At 50.1% G+C, this 27,817-nt stretch overlaps 1 protein-coding gene across 11 annotated transcripts in view; it reads right to left on the minus strand.

The window, feature by feature from the left end:
- The window catches only part of ZNF536 (zinc finger protein 536), a 435,117-nt gene that overhangs the window by 288,909 nt on the left and 118,391 nt on the right, over window positions 1–27,817 (minus strand). For 7 of the 11 annotated variants that reach the window (XM_037820158.1, XM_037820155.1, XM_037820161.1 and 4 more), the window contains one exon: window positions 27,527–27,643. Coding sequence is in view for 3 of the 11 variants with exons in the window: in XM_037820153.1 (XP_037676081.1) it covers window positions 24,434–24,497 (64 nt within the window). In the remaining 8 variants the exon portion in view is untranslated. Of the gene's footprint in view, window positions 1–24,433; window positions 24,505–27,526; window positions 27,644–27,817 lie in introns of those variants that run through there. The other 4 variants (XM_037820153.1, XM_037820167.1, XM_037820168.1 and 1 more) reach the window with 2 other exon arrangements.

The following is a 27,817-nucleotide window of genomic DNA, read 5'->3' on the forward strand; positions in this document are numbered from 1 at the left end:
CAGGGGTTGGCAAGAAGACAGGATGCCTAGTGGGGACGGGCAGAGAAAAGGCTTTGAATGCCAAGTTTGGATGTAAGAACTTCATCGGGTCTAAGATCTCTTAAGGACTTCAGTAAACTAACCAAGACCATACTTGAATGGTTGGGGTCACACTTCCATAGAAGTAATTAAATCATAAGGTCCTTGCAGGCAACCAGGAGCCACCACTGCTTTCAGAACTAGCAAACAGCTGGTGCTGGAGTGGGAAAGACAGTTGGTGGCACTAGTAGAGTGTACCCAAAAATTAAAAGAGGAGAAATCCCAGCTTACAGGGAAATGCCTACCAGGGCACCCCAACAGGTGGAGCCCCAGGAAAGTAGCCCCTGCCCCACTTTAATCACCAACCCCCACGATGTCCTCACCTGCCTCGAGCTCTCGGCAGTCTCCAGCCAAACTCAGCCACGCTCCTCCCGCCCTGGCTGTTGCTGCTCTCGGCAAGGCCCTTTCCTCCTTCTCCATCTGGGGTACACACCTTTTCTAAAACCTGTCTCAGCCCTACTTCCCCCCATTCTGAAGCATTCCTCGTCCACCCGACACCCACGAACCCACCCGTGGCACACAGGCCCCCCTCATCAGGACCCCACGGCGGGTGCCCGGGGCAGGGCCAGGCCCATGAAATCACTGGACAGAGAAGGCTCTGGGCATCTGGTCCACCAGGATGGGGCGCTCATGAGATGGAGCTCCCTGTTTCCCTCTCTGCCCAAGCATCAGCATGGTACATGGTACATCTCAGAAGGGAGGAGGAAAAAGACGAATGAGTGTGTAAGTAGCGGGCCCTGGGGTGGGGTGCAGCCAGCCTCTGCAGCCTCCCTGAGTCGAGGCTGCAACTGCATTTCTCAGTGGCGTTCACTGCCCAGACGGGGCAACCCCAGGCCCGAGCACTTACAAGTCTACCTTGCTTCATGTAGTGACTGTATTCCTGAAAATTTGAGCTGCATTCGTTGTTTTTACAGAAAAAAAAATATATATATATTGCATTCTATTTCAGATGTGCAAGAGTAAGCTGGATAATTTTTAGAATTCCCACGGGGAATTCTTTTGAACAAAGAAGAGTGGCTCGGTGATTTATGTTTGATAAACGAAGATTTCCTCTACCAAATCTCCTTAACGTGGTGAACACCCCTTTGGTTCTGAAGTCAAAGCCACCACGGGGACTTGAGAGCCTGTTAGTATTCTGATGCCCATCAAAACCATACAGATCGCCTGTGATCCAGTGGGTTCCCAGCTCTGCTGCAGCTTCTGCCAAACCAAGCCATGCTTCCTCCCACAGGATCGACCTCCGTCTGTGTGATGCATTAAGAACTTATGTGAGGAACCAGAAACACGTCGTTATTTCTAGCTTTCACGCGGAACTTCCTTATTTACAAAAAAAAAAAAAAAAAAAAAAAAAAATTCCCTGCCCACATCCCCTCCACCAAAAGAATGCTTAATCAATGAAAAAATTAACTGTATCCCTAAATAAAGAAGTGCAGATATTTTCTTTACAGTGCTTTATTAATTTGTAAATACCATTATTGAATTTTTGAAAGTTCTAATTTAAATGTATTGATCTATTATTGTTTTGTGAGTTTTACACCCATGTCTTGGAGGAAAAGAATGGCCAACTCTGGGCCACTGCAGTTGCAGAAACCTTGCCAAGCCATGAAAGGAGAGCTTTGGAAAAGGAATTCCATGATGTCCAGAGCACTAAACTGGCATGTTTATGCTCAGTTCAAACTGGACAACTTTCTTTAATAACTGTCAGTAGCTGTAACACGGGAGCTGGGGCGTGAGCACAGAGCCATCATCTCTTTGCAAGCACAGGGGGGCCGTGGGTAGCAAACACTGGCAAGTTAGTAAACACATCAGCCAAAATGGGAACAAAAGAAAGTGCATTTTACTCAAACGTCTCACATGGCCATTTTGATGAGATTTAAACCAGGGAATGAAAACCATTCTTCTTTCTCTGCTTGCTCTATTCCAACAAAAGAATTTAAATAAGAAATATTTGCTGATTTCCCCTGTAGTAAACTTCCCGGGAATTTATTTAGCAATGCTTCAATACATTGAAGACATTTGGTTGGGCAGAGGGACCAGGAGATGAAATAAAGCGAACTGTATTTGCCCCTGAATTCTTCCTGGCAGACCCCAAGGCTTATTCTCTCCTGGTCCTCTATCACTTGCCTCTCTCACCCACTCCCCCCATCACCACTGCAGCACAGAGAAAAACATAATTCGGGTCCGTCACTCCCCTGCCCAGATCCTTCAAGGTTTCCCATGGCTACCTTGGAAGAAACTCTGGCCCCAGTCTGCAACACCCTGGGACCTGGGCTGCCCTCCCCTGCAGCCTCACCACCCTCCCGTGCTCCGCCAGCATGCCAATCCTGCCCCCACCTCGGGACCCGACCCCTGCAGGGTCCTCTCCATCTGGAAGCCAGGCTCCGTGTTATTACACAAGTCTCCGATAAACATCACCTCCTCCGGGAGGCCTTCCAAGACTGCCCCATCCGAATGAGGCCCACTGCCCTCTTCAGTGTCCATCAGAGCCCCTCAGGTTACTCGTCACAAGCTGACTTACTCTACTTGTGGGTTTGTGTGTATTATCTGGCCCCCCACCACTACCCCTCTCCCTGTCCTGGGAGGCATGGCTGTCTCATCCAATCTCTGACACATAGAAACACTGATCTCATCAAAAGAAACGAGCTGCCTTTGGGAGCTGGTTATTTAAAAACGCGTGTTGGGCGCCCGCGTGGACACAGGGCAGGCCCCTGCTGAGCAGCAGCCAGACGTGGGCTTTCCAGAAACTGACCTGCATCTCTCTCTCCCGTGAAGCCACCCTCTGAGGGAGGCAGGGGACTGTGGCCCTCCCTTCCGGTGCCTTAAGGCTAAACACCCAAGGGCCCAAGATCCCCTGTGGTCTGAAAGCACTCACATCTGAGGCCACGACTGAGTTCTCCTGCAGTGCTTCAAACAAATCAGTTGAGTCACTTTCGAAATACAGAGCACTGAAAAATTAATATTTATGACTCTTCAGCATCTCACCTGTTTTTGGCCACTCATAACTCAGACTCGCGTGGCCTCGCCGCATCCCTGCGCCTTGCCCCGTCATTCGTCAGGGCCAGGGGAGCCCGGCCCGGGTGCTAACACCGTCCACGCCACACTTACAGGGCAGGCTCCTTTCCAACACCCACACCCAGGCACCTGTTTTCACGGACGGGGCTTCCTGCCAGTGTTTAAACCCACGGGCAAATTTCTATGCAGGTAACAAGTAGGGCCAAAGGTGGGCTAATTAGGGGTGCAATTGCCTAAACGGGCCCTGTAAAGATGGGACAAAAGACTGACTTCTGGCAAAAAATAAAAATAAAAGGAAAATGGCCTTCTCCAAAGAAGACCCTGGTACCTGGAGCTACATTTTATGTCCACTTCTTCTTCTGAGGTCTTCAGCACTGCCCCCCGCTTTACACAGGGGGACCCAAGGAGCAAAGGTATCCCCGGGGGTCGTCGGCCGGGCTCCACCGCCAGCTGGCTCCATGCCCGTGGGCGCGTCATCCACCCCTTCGGGTCTGAGCTACCTCGCCCACAGAGCCAATGTGCAGTGTCCTCACAGGGCTGCCGTGAAGATGGAAACAGGTATAGCAGGTAGGCGCTGGCTCACAGCCTGGCACCCACACAGCCACCCTGAGCACTGGGAGGCCTAGCACGGTGTCATTCATTACCTGCCCCACTTGCAATGCCCATGAGGCCGCAGGAACCAGCACACCCATCCTAGCCATCCCTTCCCCTTGCTGGCGCATGGGCTCCTCTCACCACCGTGCCCGCCCACCAGCCCTTCCCTTCAGCTCCCCTCAAGACCCAACCCTGGTTCTGGTCGTCACCCATTAACCCCTCAGCCCTTCACCCTTCCCAGCCACATGCCCCTGCCCCATCCCAAAGCATTTAACACATCCCTACATCCTGCTTAGGCTGGTGGGGACTCCATGGAGAGGATGACAGCCAGGAGCCCACTGGCCAGACTTGGGGCCTCACTGCCTCGCAGAGAGTTGTGTTCCCCACCGCTGTAAGAAGTCCACGGGGTGCCCGGCTCAGGCCCGCGTCCCCTTCCGATCCCCGCCTGGGGCTCCCAGCATGGAAATAAAAGTAACAGCAATAATTTTAATACCTCACACCATAGTTACAGGTGGTTTTCAGAGTAACTGCACAGGCGATATTTCCAACGGGTCCTCTCTACAACCCTTGCATGGGGTGGGGGGTGGCTGGAGTGATTCCCTCCCCCCTCACCCCTCTTCCCCCCTCCCCAGGACTCAGAGAGGTCCAGAGACCTGCCAGAGGTACCCGGGAGAGAAGAGCCAAGGGCCCGGCAGCTGCTGAGAGGTCAGGGGAGCGGAAATGTCCAGCTTCAGAATGGGACTCTGCTCCCCGGGAGGTCCCAGAGAGGAGACCAGCCATGCTGAGGCTTTTAACAGACACTCGAGGTTTCGGTCTTGCCCTTCCCATAGGAAATTTCGTCAGGGTGGGATCCTCACAGCTGTCTCATCCACCCACCCCCCCACTCAATTTGCAGCTCACTGAGGACAGAAGGGACCAAAGCAGGGGCGATGTAGGAGGCAGAAAGAGGACACAGCTGGGAAATATCTCTAGGGAAAGGACGATGGATCTGAAGAGGATTTCACACCATCTCCGCACACATCCAGGCCAAGCTAAACCATCCGATTCAGTGTCAGGAAGCTGGGGCAAGGGAAGGGTGTCAAGGAGAGGACAATGGTGGAGAAGAGAAGCGCTGCTGGGGCTTTTTAAGACGCTGCTACCTAGTTCCAATTCCACTGCAGGGTACGGTGGACTAGACGGGGCAGACACTCCCCGCCCAGCTCCATGGTGAGAAAACCGAGTCACAGCAAGGTCGGATCGCCTGCTCAAGTTAGAGACAGGGCTGAAATGGAACTCCAGGGATCTTTACTCCTGGTCCTCCAAGGCGAGCCAATTGAGGACAAAAGAACCCACACAACCAGCTTGGTAAGTGGAGCCTGGGGCTGTGAATATGCACCTTCCCCTGCTCTCAGGAGCCTCCAGTCTAGCAGGAAAGTAAGTCTCCAGTGGCTCCCCGCCCCTGGGCTGTTGTTGCCCCCCACCCCCACCCCCACATCTGGAGCTCTCCTTTCTCCTTTCTCTCTCAGCCCAGTGTCAGAGCAAGCTCTCCTGGTGACAGTCTCTCAGAGAACCTCCACCCCCCCTGCAAAGCCTCCATCTCAGGTTCACAGCCCCTTCCCCAGCACGGCTGTGCCCCAGGCACTGACCTTCCCCCACTGGACTGCAAGCCCCACTGTCCCCTTGGTCTCCCCGCCGCACCCAGGTGCTGTAGGAACTCACAAACATCTGTAGCTTCACTCACCCAGCACCCACCCCAAGCGCTTTGCCAGGTGCTGGGATATAGCCATGAACACGACAGCAAGGACCTGTCCTCCTGGAGCCTGTACTTTAGTTGGGGAGGCAGGCGGCCACCGAGTGAGCAAGTACAGACGGCCATTTCCGCTGGCAAGGGCTGGGAGGGAAAGGAGACAGAGCACTGTGGGTGTGCCTGCAGGGGGACAAGGATTGGGCAGACTGGTCAGGGAGCCGAGAGCTGGCTGATGGGAAGCCAGCCAGAAAGGAAAAGGGCCCAATGCAAAGGCCCTCCTACCCTTCTCTTGGCCCTCACCCATTCTGTTTTCTAAAGCAATTATTTGTCTGAGCCAGCCTGCCTTTGAGGGCTGGAAGCAACTGGAGCATCCACCTCTGACAATCCCAGTGGGTGCTCAATAGTAGGTGTTCAGCTGAACTGGGCTGAACGGCCCTGGGGACTAGGAGGGCCCCAGGGGCAGTTTCCAGCCTCATTATCTGATGTATGGTAACAGGGGAGGGGGGAGGTCTGCAAAGACCCTTCCATAAAGATGGAAAGCCACCATCACATCAATAAATAGATGGGGAGGTGGTGGTGCTGAGGGGCACGGGGAGACATGGTCCCCATCATTTCCTCAGGGACAGTGGGCCTGCAAGGAAATCCTGCACCACTGACACTGGAGAGTGAAGCATACATGTGGGCACACACAGTCACATGGTGACACACACATGCTTACACTCATGTACACACATATACCCAGTGCTCACACATGCAATCACATATGCTGCATACATGCATACAAACACACTCATGCACACATAGGCACAGGCATGCTCAGTCACACTCACATGACCATGTATCCATGCAAACTCACACATGCATACATCACATACACACATGTGCACACATGCTTATACACAGACACAAGCACACTACACCCACACAGTCCATAGCCCGTCAAATAAAAACACCTACACTAACACGATGTAAACATCGTGGTCACACACGTGCACACTCACGTGCACACACTCGGATGCAAAACCACTCATACACACACATTCAAGCCCACCCACACACCCGTGCATCCACACTCACACACCCATACATACGCACACCCACGCACACGCTCAGGTCCAAGGACGCTGCTCTGCACGCTGGGCCGGGTTCCGTTGGCTGGCAGCGCGCCCGCTGTGCCCTGCTAGGGGTTGAGCTTCCCAGCAGGGGATGCAAGGAGGGCGAGGGGGCAGGCCCAGTGCAGCTGGGTGTCCCCGGAAGCCCAGTATCTGTATGAGAGGCGGGGGGGTGGGGTCCCGCCCGGGAGACCGGGAGGAGCTCTGGGTGCCGCCCGCGCGCCCAGCCCGCCAGCGGTTACTCTGCGCCCGCAGCTGTCTCCGGAGCGATGCGGGCGTCTCTGACTGATCTCATTAGCTCCCCTCCATCAGGTGGGGCGGGCGCGGGGGCAGCGCTCGGCTGAGTGGCCGCGCACCACCCGGCGCCCGGCCAACGAACGCAGGCGGCGGGCGGCCCTGGGGCTGGCCTGGGCTGGATGAATGCTGATTCCTCCATCAGGCCCCCCAGGCCTGGGCGGCGTCTCCGTGAGGCATCCCTTTGCTGCTCCTCGGCGGTGATTATTACTGCAGTCACGGCCAGCGGCCCCCACCTTCCTCTCTCCGCCAGGCGCGCGCGCGGCCCCGGCCCGGACGCTCTGCTCCTCCTGGAACCGCCAACACCGCGTGCCAACTCCCCTCCGCCAGGGGCCGTGGGAGCGACGGGCGCTCCAGCCCGCGGGGCCCCGGCCGGTTCCCCTTTCCCCTCCCAAGCCAAACTCTCCCTCCCTGGGAGAGAGAGGACGCCAACAGCCCGAGGAGTTGCAGGAGGGAGGGGGAAAAAAAAAAGAGACACTCAGTTTGTTGTATTTTCCTTGGGTTTGTTTTCTTGCCAAAAAATTACCCCCTTTGTCTCTGCGCAAAAGAGGGGATGCAGGCACCTTCTGCCGGGCACCGCTCGGTGCCAACGTGCCTTTCTTAAGGGCAGCTTCTGTTTCTTTTCTAGCCTCACCAGATATATTTTTAACATAAAAAACACTATATTTAATTGGTTATGGATCTCTGTTCTCTTAGCACTACTGGATATCACAGAAAAACACATTAGTACAGAGCAATTAGTGCAATGGCAGTAAACAACTAAGGCACTATTAAGCTGTGGGTGATTAAATAGTATTACTTTTTATTTTTTATGGTGCTAGACTAAAAGATGGAGGAGATTTAAAGTATATATTTCCATTAATATTAATATAAAATATAAATAACAGGTGTCTTCCACTTCTTCTTAAGGTACAATTTATACCCAGCACTTCAAGCTATAGACTGCTACATTTTTTTTTTCTTTTTAATGAAAAAAAAAAATCTCTTTCTTTATACACTCCAGGCCAATATTTCTTATCTTCATACACCCGGACATTTAAGCAGAAATATTATTTAATTGGAATTATGGAGTCAGACGAAATAATGCCCATACCTATGTCACCATAAAAAAATAAAAAATAAAGCTTCCATCCTTCTGAAATATATTCCATCATGTCCCTCTTCTTAACGAGTAAATCGGGCATTTGGTGGCAAATTTCCTGCAGGCCGGGGCACGTGGGCAGGCCGGTGGCTGGGGCCGCACCTTGCCCCCTGCCCATCCTCCCCGGAGCACAGCCCGCCGCCCCTCGGCCACACTCCCTCTGTACGAGGAGATCATCCTCTTGGTTCTGGCACATCTTTTCCTCGGCATCTGATTAAGTTAACAATGTGCTGCTATTTGCATGCAGATTTGCTGGGGCTTTCTCTCCAGCTGCTCCCAGAGACTTGGTCTTTCTCTGCGATGTGATAGCACAGCAGTCCCTAAAAGCAATCTTTGTCAGGCCCAGGTGTGCTCTCTTTGAGGACGCCTTCGTTCCAAGCAATTTTTCTTTCTGTAGCATTTATAAGGCTCTATTATAGTATAGCCACATCTGGAGGAAAATTCTCCTATTAATTATATACTTTTACCACTAGGAAGACAAATTCAAAAAGATACCAACATTTTTGTTGTTGTTGTTCTTATCTCTTTGACAGGCTGCATTTTATTTTATTTTGTTTTGTTTTTCCGGGCATTTCAATATTTAAAGAGCCATTAACCAAGACGGGGCGGGGGGAGGGGGGAGAGGGGAGGTTCTAAGAAAAGAGAAAACAACAGACCTAAAATCTCCCAGTCAGCCCTGCTTATACCTCACAGGAGGTAAGTGTGAAGAAAGGTGGTGCAAACCGAGCCCCCCAGAAGGCCAGGGCATCAGGCCAGAGGATTCAGAAATCAACGTGTGTCTCAGGCAAGAGCTCTGTTCTCCTGGAGAGTTTTTTGTTGTTTTGTTTAAAAACAACAACAACAACAAAAAGCAAGTGTAATTAACCTTTAACCTAGTCTGCTCCCCAGTGGACACTTGCTCACGTCACCAAATTGCTAAACAGTTTGATTCCTCCACAGTCAAAAAGCAGAACCAAATCAGGTCAGCATGGTGACCTGGGTGCTGTGTTTCTTTGTGTGGTAGGGGTAATTTTAAGATCAGGTTAGAGGAAGAGAGAAAGAAAAATGTGGAGCTAAGTATCCATTCTTATCTTTCAGGGATAGACAAGAAGAAAACAAGGAGTTTTGCTTCAAGAGTCTCAAAGTTACTTTAGCACCAGGTTTGTTTGATTGTTTGTTTGGCTTTGTTTCACTCTCTTTTGGTATAGCCAGACCAGATTGGGAGGGAGGGGGAGAACTAAATTAAAATGTAGGAAAAGTTTTGGCAATTGGATATTAGGCTATCAGAATTTATAACAAACTTAAAGTGCTAGAAAACATATTTTTTGATGCAAAAATTATTTTGCAAAAGGATATGCAGTGTGTGAGAAAAAGTGCATGTGTGTGAGTGTGTATGTGTGTGTTTTTGAGTGTGTATGTGTGTATGTGAGTGTGAGTGTGTGTGGGTATGTGTATTTGTCACATGAAAAGAGTGCTCTGGGCTGGGAGTGTGCACACACAGAAAGCTGAATTACTTAGAGAACAGGAAAAATCAAAATGGAACTATTTTGCTTTTCCAGCCAAACTCTTACCAGGTGAAAATCCAAGCTGGGTTTTGGCCACTTAGGCTCCTACAGCAACAAGGCTGCTCCTCTCTGGACCCGGCTTCTCCTGACTCATGCCTCTCCGTCTCCAAAGGCAGGATCAGAAAGAATCCTGGGCCATGCCCCAGGCAGAGCCAGGAGAGTGGCAGTGCCAGGGCCAGCTCCCAGCCGGCTGCACATGGGCATCAGGGTCACGCAAGAGGGGCCTCTCTACACCCTGCTTCTAATGGAAGTCACTGCCTCTCTCCCTCTAAATGCCCAGTTCTTTCCCAACCACAGAAGTCTGCATGCAGACAGAGTTCCAAAAGGCCCTGCAGTTAGGGCCCAGCTGTGGACCATGCTTCAGCCTTAGTTTCTTCAGCTCTGAAATGGGGAGGACAAACAGATCCTACCCTAAATAGGAATTACAGGCACGAAGGCCTGGGGACCGGGTTCTGAACATCAGCGGTGAATAAGGGTCAAGTTTACTGATGTTCTCTTTCCTTAGGTCTCATTTTCTCCAAGCCTCGATACTATGAATTAACTCCCCCCTCCCCCAGGAAAACAGGAAGCAGATTCTGATTCTCTGACACTTATGCATTTAAAAAAAAAAAAGAGGATATTTTGACAAATAATGAAAAGTGAAAGAATTGATTTTTTTAATTGACCCTTTTTGGGCCACTTGCCTTTTAAATCCTTCTGCTCATTGGCATCCCAGCCTCTCCAGATCCTCCCCCCCCCTCCCCCCCCCAGCAAAACCAGAGCAGGGAAGCAGATGCATGATGCTAGATTACATCACTGGATAGCATGTGGCAGAGAGGAGAGGAAAAAAATAAGAAAAGACAAATGACATTTTGCAGCTATAGTGTGCTATTTTAGTGGTGATGGCTTGACTTTTGGCCCAAATGCATATGCCAATGGCAAGGCTAACTCCAGGGACTCACAAAAAAGAATGTGTGTTCACAGCTGTACTGTACACCAATACAGATTACATGTTTTCAGTGTTGCGGCCACAACAGAATGCTAATTAACATACTGGAGTGATGAGCGCGGCTGCAAGGGCCTTATTGTTCCATTATTTCATGAAGCCCAGCTGCCTTTGTTTATGTCACTTATCCTCTCGTGCCACAGGTTTTTACTCCAAAAATACTATCCCAATACAACGTTAATATTTAAAAAACAAAGAGGTGGCAGATTGTCATTTTTGTGTCAGTCTCAAACTGCAGAACTGTTAAGCTGTGCTGGTTCGGTATTTAGAAATAATTTAACAGCCATATTCAGACACTGCCTGCATTCTAACATAATGGCTGAATACTTGAACCAAGCAAATGCATAACTATCCTGACATCACTTATGAGATTTAGATTGGTCAGTTAATGGAAGTCTTTACCAGAATCAATACCATAACAGCTTCTTGAAATGAACGTGATTTTTTACACAGAGTGCTGCAAACAATAACTACAGAAATATACTACCTTTGTACCCGGCACAAAGAAGCTAAGATACAAAATTAAGAAGCAATTACATTTTTGCACACTAATATTACAGTCGATTATTAAAAACAAACACTTTCAAAAATATGTACTTATCATTAAATAATTGGAAAGCATTAAGACACACACACACCCCCACCTGATTAATCATTTTTTTACACTTTTTAATAGCTGTTTCACCTGCTGGCTACATTATCAGGTTGCTAGTAAGTATTGATATTGATGACTGATGTAATAATGATTAAATTAAAAAAAAGCCATTTTTAGAGCTTGCTTTTTGTAAATTTTTTTTTCATAAGCCTCATTCAAGAGAATAGTGTTGCCTAAATTAGTTTTTTTTTTTTTCCTTTTGCCTGGATTGTGCATAAAAAGTGACATTCTATAAAATACAGGTCTCCTCAAAGAGTGTTCCACCAGCAATCTATACATACTAGAGTAATTTGCAATCACTGCTGGGGAAAGTTGTTGGCTCCAGCCCAAAATGTCTCTGGTGCATTGCTTCCCCAAAAGAACAAAAACACCCTGGAGTTTTATCTCAAATTTCCCTAAATGCACCTTTATTGACCCCAGGTACAATACTTGAGGAGATACGTAATGCCCCAGCATCGACCCCGTTCAACCAGAGTCATAAATTAAGTTCGAAAAGGTCTCCCCCTAAACAGTATAGCACCCCACTAATCAAAGCCACACAATCACCACTGCCCAAGAATACGGAAATCTTCCCAACGGCCAATCCAGTGAACCCACCATAGTTGCTTTTTAATGAGTTTAACTGGTAATCGCAGATAAACGGGGAAGTGCTTGAAGTGTCTGTCTCCCATAAGGCGGTAATGAGAGGACTGAAAGCATGTCTCAAACTCCGTCATCAAACCAAGAGGATGCCATAGGTGTGCCACATCCTTCAAACAGCACTTCCTCCACCGTGTTCACACCCCCACTGTGGACATAACATACATTTTTTAAAAAATTGGATCCAGGCGCCAGCTCAATTATCCAACTGCTCTGGGCTTAAGCCCCCAACTAGCTTATGCACCAATAATAATAAACTTTCCATAATAGCATCTCAGCCTATTACTGTTTTGTTTTGTTTTTTTCCCTCTTAACCTAAAAGTGGAACCACTTCGTTCTGATTGCAGCCACTGAAGAAACTCCTGAATTGATTTCCTCCTAAAAATGGCTCAGGAATTACAGAAGACATCCAGATAAATAATTTCCAATTACGTATGCACAGATTTTCATGGGAGACCCTGCTTATCTTCAGACACTGGGAAAAAATAATACGATAACTCATTCTTCTGTGATTTGTGGGAGATCTTTTCCTCCCCACTTTTTAACATGTATTAACCAGGTCAAAGCAACAGTCAGTCACAACCACACCCGTGGATGGTGGTAGCACGTCTAGGGCTGCACAATTGCAGGTGGGTCAGACGAAATGTGATACCGCTTCCATTTGATGCTCTACATTTAACACATTCATTTTGCATTTGCAAAACTAAAATACCAGCCCAGTACTGCCATTTCGAAAATCAGAAAAATGTTGAAATTTTAAATCAGAGAACAAAAATCCTTCTGTGGGCAGAAATAATATCTTCAAGCTAAATGCATGGTTTCAGCATTTGGACACATTTTTAACAATCTTAATCCCACTTAAACTTTACGAAAACTCTATTGAAAATTTAACCTTGTGCTCTTGAAGCTGAAACTGATAAAACTTAATAGCAACACGGCAGTGAAACACTAATAAACTCATTATAGATCACATAAATGGGATGTCTGCGTGGCTGCCAGACAGCACACAGAAGCAGCCTCATTTGCAAATAGCAGAGGCAAGCAAGGTAAAGCGGCTGTCTGTGTGGACAGTTGGAGGGAGAGGATTTGGTAACACTTCACAATAAGTTTGCTAAATTTACTTGATTAGGCAGTTCATTTAGAAATTTCAGTTGCTAATTATAGGTAGAATGCAGACAAGCTGGTAGGGAACAGTGTGTTTTCTTGAGGCCCGAGAGCCACATCGGGGGGGGCATTTTCTTGCAGACTGGCTTCTGAGTCCTCACAGCCCTTTCAACCCCACTGGTTCCCCCCGGCAGGATCCACGGAATCATCTAAAGGTGGTGTGCACGGGAAGCTGCCATACGCTTCCTTGCCAAAGCCCACCGGCACTTGAGTCCATTTGGCTCACATGGCAATTTAAGAAACTACGTCAAGAGTTGTCACCTTGTGCACATTGGCCAAGTTCCACATGAACCTTTAGAAAATGAAAGTCCAGATTCCCAACTTCTCTTGAAAATTCAGAAGCTCTGGTAACCCTGGACCCACGTACCTGTGGGCCACCACCAGCGGCACGGAGAAACGGCTGCCCCCTGGGTTGGGGCGTGAGTCCTGCACATAAGCCTACCCCTCATCTGTCCTCATCCCCTGGTGGAAATTGCCCAGGAGGCCCCAGTCTACACCAGTTAGAGGCTGATGGTCAGGAAAGGGAAGATATGGTCAAGGGACGCTGGAACGTCCTGAAGGAAGCTGGAAGGTTGACAGGAAGGACATGACTTCATGTTTCGAGTCCCAACCCACCAAGCTGAACCAACACCTGACTGCAGAAGCCAGTTCTGCCCCATGTAAGCCTCTCTTCCAGAGGGACAGGAGGCACCCTTCCCCCATCACTGAGATAATCTGAGAATCCAGGAGGGACATGAGCAGGCAGGTGGGATGGAGGCCCTGTCCTGACATTGCTCCAAGTCTAGGTGAGGAGACCAGACATGAAAATCAGACAAGAAGAGACCAGGCAAATGGCATCAGCAGGTCAGACCCTGTCTACAGAGGCTAACGAGGACGAGGAATGTTTTGGAGAGCTGGCAATAAAGTGAGATGGGAGGGAGCAGAGCCTGGATTTGGGACAGCCTAGGAGAAAGCAAGGAGAACAAGGAGGAAGGAAAGAGGAGATGGGTGTGGTGGGCAAGGGGGGCGAGGCACCAGGAAAGTAGGGGCCTCCACGCAGGGCTGTCACTCTCTGTGGCATCACCTTTGCCTGCTCACCATGGTCAATTCTAGAGCTTTGCTACTCCCAGGGCACTGGGCCAGAGTCATCGGCACCTCCTGAGGGCTTGTAAAAGATGCAGCAGCTTGATCTCTACCCCTGTCCTCCTGAATGAAATGCACCTCAAAGGCCCTGGTCTATCCACCTGTTGGAGAAAGCTGAAGGGGCCTCTCCAGGTTCCTGCCCCACGTGCTCTGGCTTTGTCATGAGTGGGACGCGGAAGTCTGAATTGCCACGGAGTCCCATGATCAGAAGGGGTGATTTTAGCGGAGACATGTTCCCAGGCAACCCAGCTCAGTGGTGTCCTTTCGACCATCAATAAATAGGGCTTCAGTCGTCAGCTGATATTTAATTAGCCTTAAACTCTTTTATTTCATGTAAGTTAGAGCCTTGCCTGAGACACTTCATTTGGAAAGTAACCTGGCACTCAAGATTAAAATGAAATATTAGCATGTCAGCAGTAGCCTCCTTGTGGTGTGCTCCTCTTCGACCCTCCAACCCTGCCATGGAAAAACGTGGAAACTGTTTCCCAGTCAGAAGAGATTTGGCACAGGTGCTTTCAGTGGTGAGTAGCTGGACTTCCTTACCTGAAAAAGGGCCATAGCCCCTAGGAAGTAAGAAATTTGAGAAAATGTCCTTGTTGTACCCTTACTGAAACCAAATAAATTTTCATCCTTTTGCTTGAATTTCCTTACTCTACCTCCCTGCCCTGGGGCTATTTCATCTGTCCAAGAGGCTGTCCCCATCCTCACGGGGCTCTGACTTGCTCTTCAGAGCTCTGAGAAATGTCACCTCCCCAGAAGGGCTTTCCCTTGTCATTCAGCCTCACGTAGCCCCTCAGTGCCTTTGTTTCATAACCTTTCTTTTCATTCTCTGAACAGCATTTATCCCTACGGATAGTTTTCCAGTTTCTTCTATTTGTTTATTTGTTCATTGCCTGCCTCCCCCGACTAGAATGTCAGCTACATGAGGACAGGACATTGTCTGTTTTTTCTCCCTGCTATATTCCCAGGGCTTCAAACAGTGTAGGGCCCATCAGGTATGATGAAAGGGAGGGAGGGGAAAGAGGGAAGAAGAGGAAGACAGATGATAAATAGCTGAAGGGATAGATAGAGGATTGACAGAGATGGATGGATGGATGGATGGATGGATGGATGGATGGACGGATGGATGCATAGAGAAACAGATGGGTAGACAGATGATGAAAGGACAGATGGACAGTAGGCAGGCAGCTAGCTCAATTGATCAGGCACTTTGGCCAACACAGAAGCACAGCACCTATTCTCAAGAACTTGGCAATCTTGAAGGAAAGTGATGGCATCACAAAGCATGACCCAGCAAACACTCACCGCAGTGTCCAAGTTGGCTAGAGCAGCACATGATTAAGTGGCAACTGGGAACACTAAGGGCAGGGGCCACGACCTCAGAGGAGAATTGCTGTGGACTCTAGGAACTTGGAGGGCACTTCCTCAGGGATGGGGAGAGGTAGTTGTCTCCCGGAGTGACTTCAGCCAGATCTGAGGAGCCTGGCTGGACACAAGTCTTCCAAACAAGGCCACTTAGTGATTCTGAAAGAGTTGTACTCAGATGACTCAGGCACAGAAGACAGTCTTAGGGATAACATGAAAAACTCATTTTTTAAAAAATTTAATTGCTATCGAATTATTTCAATGTTTAGTCTGAAAAAATATAAATGGTACATCAAACCAGCAATTTCTAGATATTATTATTCAGGACAAAGCTAAATATAATATTTAATTAAAAGACGTGTGTCTATTTAAAGAAATGTTGCACACATGAGCAGGTGGTACCGGTAGGGTAACGATCAGAAAGGAGGTTTCTGGATGGTTAAAGTGTCCCCCTTAGAGCGGACGAGTCATTTCTGGACCACAACCAGGCCCCACACTGGCACGGCCTGGGGAAGCTCCGTCCCCCAGGGGCCCCTTCTCTGGGTCGCAGCTCCTCAGCTGGGCCGGCAGAGACAGAAGTGGGTGCAATGTCCCAGCCCTGGACTTGTGGAGGTGGCCAGGATGTGTGGATTGTCTCTCCCTGTATCAAAGCAGAGTGGGAAGCAGGAAGTGGGGAAGCAGGAAGTGGGGAATTAGGAAGTCTCCAAGACAGAACTCCAAAGGCTGGCCCTGCCTCTTCCAGGGGCAACCACATGAGGTCCAGCAACCTCCTCCTCCTCTGAAGAGCAGAAGGAGAAAGAGAGATGGAGAGCGAGGGAAGGGGAGAGAGAGCAAGAGAGATAGAGACAGAGACAGAGATAGAGATAGAGATAGAGATGATAGAGACAGAGATAGAGATAGAGACAGAGATAGAGATAGAGACAGAGATAGAGAGGGAGGGAAAGACAGATAGAGATAGAGAGGGAGGGAGAGAGAAACAGAGAGAAGGAAATAGAACCAGAAGCAGCTGAAGGCAGATAAAGAGAAAGAGACGGACGGGGGCGGAGAGGGAAACAGAGAGCAAGAGACGCCATCTGAAGACGAAATGCTGGCTGAAGTCCTTATCAGGAAGAAAAATTTTTTAATGCATCAACTCTGTTTATACCCTGAATAAACAAGATAATTACGTGTCCGTTTCATAAGTTGTGCCTTGATTTCAGATCACCACTGGCCATGAATGTTTGGATTTCATGTAAGCGTGTTTAAAAGTCAAGGGTCCCGACCCTCTGGCCAGGAAGCCAGGCTTAGTCAACACTCTCACACTGTGATCAAGGCAGAAAGCAAAGAGCTGAACAAACTAACATTTTACTCTTGGAATTGAAGTACAAGCAGAAGAACTGATGACTCTGCTAATCGTTCCATTGTTCTTGCCTGGTCTTGACATTGGCATACGCCCCTTGTTTAAACCAAAGTGCATCTTTTGTATACATATGAAAAGAAAAATGTGCATGGCTCTGGTGAATATAAAATGTTTTCTTTTTCCTAAAGAGCAATCACTTTTTAATTATTATTTTAAAGGCGAACTTGCTTGTGTACAGTTCCTGCCCCCGGCCTGAGAGGGTGATGAAACTGCCTTAACTGAGTAATATGTACAGCCTGGCCACAGTTGGGCACCCCAAACTTAGCACCATCACCGCTTGACCAAGCCTGCACTAGCAGCCTGAACCAGCTTGGTAAAGATCACCGTAAACTCACAACCAAGAAAAGGGCAAAGTCAAATTCTGCAACATGCCAATGGGTTTACTCTCATCCTCCCCATTCCCACTTTACAGCCCCAGTTCAGCATCAGACAGGGCAAGAGGTCCTCTGCAGGCCCACTTCTTGGATACATCCCAACTGATCACACGTACCTGTGATTAACCTGGCACAGAACTTCTCTCACCATCCAGCCCCAAGCCATACTTCCACTCTTGTCTGCTCTTGTTGGCTTACCTCTATCTTGGGTTCCAACAAAATAGAGCTGCCAGTCATTCTCCAACACCACGCCCATCCCCAGATTCCCACCTGCCCCACCACCTTCACTGCTTCTATCTGGGGTGACCAATCTCCACTCCATCTGCACCTGCATCTAATGAGCCCCTGCCTTCTGCAGGCAACTTTTTATTCCCTTCTAGCCATCTCTATTAATGAAAATCATCCCAGTCCCCCAAGGCCGAGCCCCAATGCCACTTTATTCATGAAGCTCTTCCTGATCCACAAAACTAGTTTGGCTCTTCCTTTCTTTGAATAAGTGTAGAGTGCTGAGCACAGAGAATGCACACAACGATTATCAACTCCCTTGATTATTAGCCCACATCTATCCCTACTGCTCTTATTAACGGCTCTCTCCCTCCCGCCTTCGTAGCCGTGGTTCTCTATTGAATCTCTGTGGTGGGACTTTCTGGGTGTATGGTCTCCCCTCTGTAGCTGCACTCCTCATTGCCTAGCTTGGTACCAAACAGAGTAGCAGGGTAGACCTATCTGTTGACTCCAGTTCTGCTGAAGAGTGCCATGCCTTACTTCCCTCCAGGCAACATCCTTTAGTCCCAGCATCCATGAATTCTCAGGGGTAAGCCCTGGGGCCAGGCTCATTTGCCCCTAGTTGTAGTCTGCCTCCCACAGAGCTCAAGAACTCAAAATGGCAGTGCCCTTGAGAATCTTCCAGACCTAAGCCCCGACTGAACATGCATGCTCCCAAACTGATGCCACGGAAACCTGAATGAGGGGGTCTCCCAACAAGTGGGGGACAGGATGGGAAAAACTGTCAGCTCTCGGTCTAGAATCCTAGGGGCTTGGCCCAGCTCACTGGGTAATAGTCAGAGACTTGCTGTGTAAAATCCAATTCTTCAGTTGATTTCAATTCCCAATTTCTCTCCGAATCAGTTACAGCAAACAGCCCTTTTGGGTAGGATAAAAGCCTAATTTGGTTTTGCTAGAGGTTAAACCTCAAATACAGAACCTTCTTTAAAATCCTGTTCTGTGTGCCCTTCTAGAAGCAGAAGGGGGTGACGGCCCTCGGCCTCCTCTGCATATTCTCCTGCAGGGCCCTGGACCCTTTCAGCCCAATTTCGCTGAGCTGACACACACGTCAGGATCACCCTGGCCAGTCAGAACCAGCATCACTGCCAAGCAGCTCGCAGTGGTCTGCATCACGTATGCACACACACGCACTTCCAAGCACACACGTGCACACTCACACACTCACAAACAGCACACGCTTACACACATGTACACATGCGTATACACACACTTCCGGGAAGTCCTGATCTCCCCTGGAAGCTTATAAATATCGAGGAATATGGAAGAAAACAAGGGGTATGTTGTGCCTTGCTCTTTTCTTTTCCACCTGGCCCATCACCCAGCTCATAAAGACCATAAAGTCAGGGAAAGGGAGAAAGCCATTTTGTCCTTATCCAACAGACAACTCACCATTATACACAAAGATCTTTATTTCCTACATAACGATAAAAAGGAAATGGCTTGTGCCCACTTTACTTTTTGTGCATAATCCTCTTCTATTTTAAATCAGCATGCCTCAAACCAAAGATAATAATTTCAAAATATACCAGCAGCAGCACTGCAAAGCCATCAAAGTAAGAGTTATTCTTGCTTTTTTCACCCCTTTCAGAAGGAAAGGGAAACAATGAAGGGATGTGCTTGGGACCAAAAAGAGGCAAAAGGTCTTTGCGTGTATGGACGCTCAGGCCACCCACATTGCCCAGGAAGAGAGACAGGACTAGGTTCTAGAAGGGCTTTCCTTGGAAGGAGTCACCCCACCGTAGGTGGGTCAAGATGGATCTGGCTGGGCCATGGAAGACAGGACTTCATTCTACAGGCCTGGACCAAGAGTAGGACACCAGGGAAGCAGCTGGAGCATCTGCACTGTGGGCCATGGATCCAGCCCTAAAGAGTTCCCTTTGCCTCTTGGCATCTGAGCCCAGTGCTCCCTGCAGACGCTCCCAGGCACGGCCTGAGCTGCCTTGGCCCCAGTGGACAGCCTTTCCAGGAGAAAGCCTGGAACCAGGTTTGCCTCTCCCTCTGCTCCTCCATGGGGTTTTGGAGCCATCACTGACCACTAGGAAAACTGTGCGCCTCTGTCCCTAGGATCAGCATGTCTCTGCTCCAGGCCCAGCAGCAGCCACAAAATCAAAGCAACACTTTGGCCTGACTCTCTGGGAGAACGGGCCCGGGAGAGCACGGCCCCCGGCCTCGGGATGGGTTTCCACGGGCAACTGCGAAGTGGACTTTTAAAAACTGAGATCCAAGCCAGATCCCTCTAGCTGCACCTCTGTAGTGGGCCAGGCAGCCTCGGAAGGGTGCTGCGAGAAGCGAGGCACCATAGGTTAACGCGCCTCTTTCTCTTATTTGTGGTGTCAATTTGCAAAGCTGACCTAATGCGCAGCCCCACAGCTCTCAACCTCTAAGGGCCAATGGGGACACAGGAGCCTTTGTGTAGCAGCAAACAAAGGGCAAAGTCATGGCGGAATGGGCCCCGAAGTGATGTGGGACACCCGCTCCGCCCGCGAGGACGCCTGCCCCGCAAGCCTGCTCTCTAGGGCGGATCCAGAGGGCATGGGGCAGAAGGAAATTTATGTCCTGCCTGCACCCCACTGCCTGCCTCGTCCCCGCACTTTGGGGGGCCCCCATTTTGGGGGTGAGGTGGGGCGCTCCTCCGAAACCCGGGGCCAGCTGGCATTTCTGCGCCCAGCCAGCTCTCACAAAGAGAAGCGTCTCCAAAAAGATAGACCCCTTTCACGTTTCGACACCTTGATCAACACTGGTCATGGAGATTTCGCCCGGCCTCTCCCCACCGCCTCATCCACTTCATTTGAACCCCTCAAAGGTCTTTCCAGTATAACCCGGTCGCAAAGCAGAAAGCACCACGATTAGCTCCATAAACTAATCAAGCCCCATTAAAGGGAAAGAATATGACATTAAGCTTTTGTTTCCAGAAATGAAAGAAAAGGGGAAAAAAAAAAGAAAAAAGAAAAACGAGAAGCAATAGCAGTGGCAGGTTTACATGGAAGGAGAAACCGCCACCCAGGCACACAAGAAGACTTTTTCAGGCTTGTGCCGCATGGCAAGAAGGGTTAAATTTATGTTCCATTACAAGTCCCCCTTTTTTTTTTGGTTTCATCTTCTCAGTAAAACACATAACTTAAAATGAAATCAAATATTAAAAATGACAGACTATATAAGTGCTGTGAGTAACTTCAGGTCACGGAGGGAGGGAAAAGCCAGCAAGCTGTCAGCCACTATCTGTCAGAGTGAATTAGAAACAATCAACAGAGACTGAAAGGGAAGGTGATTGCTATTAAGCAGCGGGGCTGTGAGCAGGCCGCCCAGATGTGGTCATGCATATAAAGGACAGGAAACAGCAGTTTAATTCAGGAAGCCCCGGCGAACAGGGCAGCAGAGAGGAGAAAAGTCCTTTGTCGCTAATAAGCTGGAAGTTACTTTGATAACAGCAGGGTTAGGCTCGAGAATAAAACACATTTCTTTCACTACCACACACCATTAATATCCCAGAAATGCGGTCGGCAGAAGTGCCCGGCGCAGGCCAGGATTAGCCAACCGTCTTCCAGCAGCAGCCGGAGAGCCGGACCCGTGCTCCCCATTTCTGAGAAAGCCCCCCCACCCGCCCCGCCACCTCCTCCCCAGGCCGGGGGGCCTTGCTGACCACAGACGTCTGACCAGCCCCTTCCAGAAATGTCACATCACCCAAAAAGAATAATAAGAGTATTTCATTATTTCGGAGTGTCAAGTGCTACCATTTCTGTGGCCTGTGGGAAAGGTGCGTGCCTGAAAAACAGCCTTGATGTAATGAAGTCCATGTATGCAGCAACGAAAGACAATTTTATATGCAGACAAGGCCCGATTTCATAAGAAATTACTTATGCAGGCGTTCTGCAATTATCCTGTGATACTTTCAGGCAACAGTCTGACAGCAGTTGTGCAAACAATAAAGGGATTACAGAAATAAAAACAAATAATATTACACACACAGAAACTCCATGTTGCACGTGGACGGGATGGCGGGAGTGTACCGAGAGGAAGGGGCCCAAGCGGGGGCCAACAGGAAGTCAGGCTCGGAGACGAGCCAGCCTGTTTTCACAGCCCCCGGACCAGGCCAAAGCGGGTTCCGCTGCACCCGGGAGAAGAGCTCACCTGCAGGCAAGAGGGGCCCTCGGTGGGCGTGGGTGGCTCTGCCCCCACGTCCTGCCCCTGTCCCTGTTAACTGGTGGGGAGACACTGGGTCACGTGCTTGGCTCTCCGACCCTCAGGGCCCTCATCCCAGGGAAGTGGAGGACACTGGCCCCTTTGCAAGAAGGAGCCAAGTCATGAGACCAGGGAGGGAGGGCATCACGAGCACTGAGCAGCCTTGAAACTCTCTCCCACACCAGGTGGCTTCACGGGACACAGAGCATCGTCTCCTTCCTGGCTCATCCCAGGGTCAATGCCAGCACCCCACGGCCAGTCGCAGCCCACAGAGAGCTTCCGGTCAGCTCGGTGGAGGGTCAGGACTGGCAGTCCCCAAATACAGGTGAGCGGATTAAGTGGATCAGCCATCAGGACCCAACCAAGACTCAGAACTGGCCAAAGCATGTACTCAAGCAGCATCTATATGTTGGTGTGTGGGGTGGTGGCTCCCCAGGGTAGCTCCATGTTAGACACAGGTGGGCCTCCTCTAACTCCGGAGGAGACAAGAGGAAGGTGGGATCCGGAGGCCTGCAAAGGGTGTGTCTGAACCTCCTTCCCAAAGCTCAGATGCTCTCCTTCTGCAGCCCTCCTGGGAGCAGCGGCCCTGCCTGGGCATCAGGAGCAACCAGCCGTCCCGGGCCTCCCACAGAGAGAACCAGGAGGCCAATTTGCAGCGAAGGTTTGCTCTGGACCCCTTCCCACGTCACCTGCTTCCAGACCTGGCTTGTCCTGAGGGCAGCTGGGGGCTGTCACAAGCCAGATCTCACAGAGCATCCCCCAGGCCTCTGATCCTAGGCTCAGTGCTGAATGCAGGGACCACCTGTGGCAGCCAAGCTGGCCCACATGCTCTCCACTGCAGAGAGTTTTGAGGAAGACTTAAATCAGTTGCCTACATTGAAATTTTTTTAAAAATTTCAATTTAAAATTTCTTTTTTAACTTTTTCTCACTTTTCCTTGAAAACTCTGAAAACCTGGAAAAGTCTGCCCACCTCACCCTCCCAAGGGGCTTCAATCCACGGGAGCTGAGCAGCAGTGACCCCTTCTGCCCCAACCATACCCAGCTACATGTACACGCCACCTGGACTCTGGATTTGGGTTTAGGACCCCTGCCAAATCCAACCCTCCAGAGCAGGGATGAGGTCTGCCCAGGGCCCCCAGCAAGTCAGCACCAGGCTCGGCCATACCTGCCTCAGTGCCCCCCCCATTCCACACCCTCAGCAGAGTCCAGGCCCTGCCCCGGCTAATGTCTTTGGCACTGATCATCTTGGTCCAGAATATTTGGGGTTTTGTATCCCTGAAACAGGTCTCTTGGAATACTTGGAACCCCTGAAACACCCATATATGTACCAGGAGCTCATAGCCTGGTTGTGTCCGGAGAATTGACATAAATCAGACTCATAGATGTCTTGGGCTTTGCAATCCCTGCATTCCAGAAAATTTGAAAAGTAACGTGGATTTGTCATATATTGGGCTTGCTTAGACCAAGGTGAAACCAAGTCTAATGATTACCAATTTCAGAGGTAAGGTATTCGACGATCAATACATCAGCAAATGATTGCTGACCACCCACGGCGTGCCCGGAGCTGTCCTAGGTGCTGCGCGAGCTGCTGAGAGAAGGGGACACAAGCCCTGCCCCCACCCCCCGCTGGAGCCCTCTGTCCCCAACACAGGGCTCCTGGGGGGGGGGGGTCTGTGCTCAGGTGAGAACTGGGCTGGGCACGAGCACACCTGGGTTCTGGTGCTGCCTCTGCCAACAGCTCGTTGTGTGACCTTGGGCAGATCCCTTGCATTCGCTGGACCTCAATTTCTTCTGTAAAACAGAAGTGGCTCTGATTGCAAAGTTTCCTGCTAGGCCTAGGATTCTGCGGGCCCATGAATGATCGAAAATCTTGGAAAAGTAGCTCTGCTTGGCAATAGCACTTGTATTGAAGGATGCACCCAAGTGTGTCCAAGGGAAAAGAAGGCTAAATTATAACCCAGATTAGCACCAAGAATCTTTACTCTGAAGCTTGTCCCTCCTCCAGACATGGCTCCCTGATCAAAGGAGCCCCAAAGCCTCACCACCAACACCAGCAACTCTGCCCAAACACTCATGGCAAGGGGCCCAGGCTCTGCTATGGTTCTGGGAAGCAGCCACCAGGTACTTCATGAGCCATGGGCGTGCAAATCGTGACTCCCAGCTTGATACAAGACACCAGAACATCCCTCCAGCTAAACAGAGGCCATAGCAAACACCCCACCAAGACCGGCTTCAAGGCACCAGCAGAATCTTGGCACCTAAGAGCATCTGCACACCTGGAAAGGTGGATTTCTGAGAGCGACCTAAACACAAAGGAAAGTTGATGCTCCTCACCATGGCCTGCATAGCCCTGTCTCTGGACAGACAACCACCCTCTCCCCAGAGCTCGCTGGGCTCCAGCCACTCTGGTCCAAACTCTGGCCCTCAGGCAGGCCAAGCTCTTCTCTGCCCTAGGACCTTTGCACCTGCCATTCCCTCTGCCAGGAATGCTCTTCCCCCAGACCCCTACCCAGCACGCTCCTCCATGTCATTCAGATCTCTCCCCTCCAAAGCTGCTTCCTCAGGGGAGCCCTCCCTGACCACCCACCCACTCTCAAATCCAGGCACTCCACCCCGACCCCTCTGGCCACCCACAGTCCCAGTTTCCTGCTTTCCTTTCCTCTCGGCATTTATTGCTATTGGCCATCATATTTATCTGTATCCTTGTTTACTGCTGCCCCCCCCCACCTCCATAATATAAGCTCCCTGAGGGGAGGGTACACACCTTTCCCATCTTCTCCAGTTGTGTAACTGGGCTGCACCAAGGTCAAAGGTGCAGGCTGCACCATCAGGAGAACCCACGTTCCACCCTTGACTTCACCATCTCCCAGCTGTGTGTCCTAAGCAGGCGACTGATCTCTGACCTCAGCTCCCACTTCTGGACAGCGGAACTGATGACAGTGTCTATCTGCTGGCGGGAGTGTTGGAGGGTTAATTGAGTCAAGTCCCAGGAACGCTTAGACCAGAGCCTCCTCCAATCTAACCTGCCTCCAACGTTAAGCAGTATCTCTGATTTTGGCTTTCTTAGTCAAAGTGAGTGCAACAGGATCTTACTATTGTACCTCCCTCGGGGGCTATGAAGGAGTTATCAGGGATCCTGGAGCTCTTCTGATGGAGATGAAATATGACATGAAGCCCCCCACACGTATGTTGGGCTCATCATCGTCATCACAAAGAAATCACTCCCGTTTGCTCCCAAAGGGCCTCTACTGCAGCATATGGCTAAAGTCTTTAGGGCCAGGAGAATGGGGGTGCCCCAGGCCAGCCAGGGCCCCAGAGGGGCCAGCATCCTGAATCCAGAGTGCCTGGGGCCCCCATGGGAACATAGCAGATGCCCTGAATCGTTGGGCTCTGAGTGCCATCTCCCTCTGGAAGTCACTGGGCCCCAGTACCCAAGAGCTGGGGTCTTTCTGAAGAATGAAGCTGTGGAGGGCTCAGCAGCCAAGATTCTCACTCTCCCTCCAATCCTTTCTGGGAGTTCTCTGGAGATCCCTGTTGTGGTGGGATATTAAATCACTTTCTGATGTGTTTGAGAGCTTCAGTTACCAGTGGGTGGCTTTGGGATTTCTATGTCACCAGTGCTTAGGGATGGCAGCCTGCTTGGAAACGGGGAGCCAAGGTTTGCCCCAAAGCTGCATTTGCACAGCATTTTACATAATGCTGAGATGTCCATTTGAAAGAACTAGGAAGGCACAGATGGAGACCAGGAGTACAAATGTCCCAACTCACCCTTCCCCTGGACAGGGCCACTGGTAACTCTGGAAATCCGGAGTGGTTTGGGGATTGGATTAGCCTGTATGCCGCCATTCTCAGGCAGCTCATCCCAGTTAAGGACCACTCGGAGAAACGGTCCAAGTCCGGGGCCTGAGAAATCTGTGTGCTGGGGATGGAAGTCAGTGGGGGGCTGGGAGCGAGGTACCCGAATTCTCATTGCCTGTTTCTGAGAATTGCCCCCTTCCTTGGTCTCTAGGGGACATAATTTGCTCTTGGATAGAAAGTTCTAATCCTACTTCCAACTCATGTGACCTCAACATTATTCCATGACATAAATTTTCCACCCAGGGAAAGCTCCCCCACCTTCTCAAGGCCAATCCCAAGGAGCATCAGGTGAATTGACTTTACCTTCCAGGAGTCTAAGCAAACCACATAAGGAATGTGCACGTCACGTGGAAAGAGGACAGAGCACCTGACTCTGCCCGGAGTCTCACCTCCAGGTCAGGCCTGCGGTGCGTCCTTCTCTTCCCTTCGCATCCCTATGGATGAAGGAGAACGGCTGGCACCATGCAGCGCCTCCCCCTCCCCTTCCAGAGGCCCAGGGCATGGAGGGATCCAAACAGTCTGGTGAACCTACCGCCCCTGGGGAAAGCCGGCCTCGCCCAACGCCGTTCCCGAGACCCTCAGCAGTGCTGCTAAACCGGGCCTTCAGAAACTGTGAGCATCCACACAGCACAATCCCCGCCACCAATGTAGCAGCTAAACATTGTAAGGCTCCTAACTCCCCCATCTGTGTTTTGCCTCCCAAGAGGGAAAATAGTCTTCGCAGACATTCCCTTATCTGGCAGGCAAATTCTAAACCTTACTGGCAACTGCAGCCTTGTTTTCCCAACCAAACAGCGATGGAACCAAAAATCGTTCCTGCCTGCGATATGTTGAGCAGAGAACTAGCCAAACCGCTCAGCCCGGAAGCTGGGGCCCTGGAGGCCCGTGGGGTTGTCTCCGTTGCTTGAGGAGACGCGGTACCCGGCTAACGCCACCTGCGCCAAGGGGCACCCACCTTGGGTGGAAGCGATATGGAAATGACAACTGCTGGTGTTCGCTGCTCCTTTTTCTTAACACGGAATACACCCACCAAGAAGCTGATGGGAAACACTCACCGCAGTGTGAAATCAACACTCTCTAACTCAAATAAAGGGAGTACAAAAAAAAAAGGAAAACTTCCAACTCTTTTGCCGCAGACGTTTTCTCCTATGAGATACCGGGAGGCTTGCAGTGCTGCCAGTGGCCCGTTCCCCTGCTGCCAAGCGGACCTTGGGGCCCCAGACGCTGACTTCCCATTTTTTGGTATTTCCTTGCATTTTTCCTAACCCTTCATGTCCTAATGCCGAACCCCACACCCGTGCAATTGCTAATAAACCAATATCTGATGCTAACCGTGGCCGTCTAATTGATAGGGACCTGTATCGACTGGCCTTGATGTCTGTCTGAGGTTCTCAACAGCCAAGATTTAAATGTTTCATTTTATTTTTAACTTCCACTTTTCCACATTTCAGCAATGTCAGGCAAAGAGGTCTGGTTTTACTATCAGAAAGAATCATGGTGCAGAATAATTTATGACTTCAGCTTGGGCTTTCAGAAAAGCTATTTCAAATCTTCACTTTGATTTGGTCGCATCAAAACTACTCAAAATAACAGCGGCACTTTCTTGGAACCAGAATACGTTCGCGGCACCTCAGGATTTTGAACCGAAGCCTCGTATATATCCCAGAAGAAAACTTCAGAAAGGAATTAAGTCACAGAGGGGAAAAATGACATTTTCTCATAATCCCTTTGTCCCCACCCGCTCCCCACCCAGCCCCGAACACACCCAAACCACAACCAATGGCTCCCCGCCCTGGCTGGCGGCCCTGCCAGCCTCTGCCCACCCAAAGCTTAGTTGGCAGGTACAGTAATCCCACCTGGGTGGGGAGAGAGGCCGAGAGGAAGCCCCTGGCCAGGAGGAGAGGGGCTGTTTGGTTTGGATTTGTGTCAGGGCAATGCAGAAAAGCAGAAGGAATGGCCATGGGTCCAGGGCCAAGATTTCAACTATGGTCAGACTTACCTTAGCAGCTTAACTGCATACTTGTCTTAAAGGACTGTCAGTCTGGCGAGAAAATGCCCCAGAAAGGATGCAGCTGGCCCAGGCACTGACAGATTGCCAGAGGGGCGTCCCAGCTTCCTATCACAAAAGGAAAAGATAGAAAGAAATGATGTAAAGTGAAATGTAACAAATTCACCAAATCACAGAGCTGTGCAGAGGTCAAGGAAATTCGACTGCAAAGGTTAAAGATGGAATCAAATCCGGTGTATGAGAATGAAAATCTATCCCAATGCAAGGCCACTGGTGACGTGT

This window comes from Choloepus didactylus, chromosome 27, assembly GCF_015220235.1.
Source record: "Choloepus didactylus isolate mChoDid1 chromosome 27, mChoDid1.pri, whole genome shotgun sequence".
NCBI lineage: Eukaryota > Metazoa > Chordata > Mammalia > Pilosa > Megalonychidae > Choloepus > Choloepus didactylus.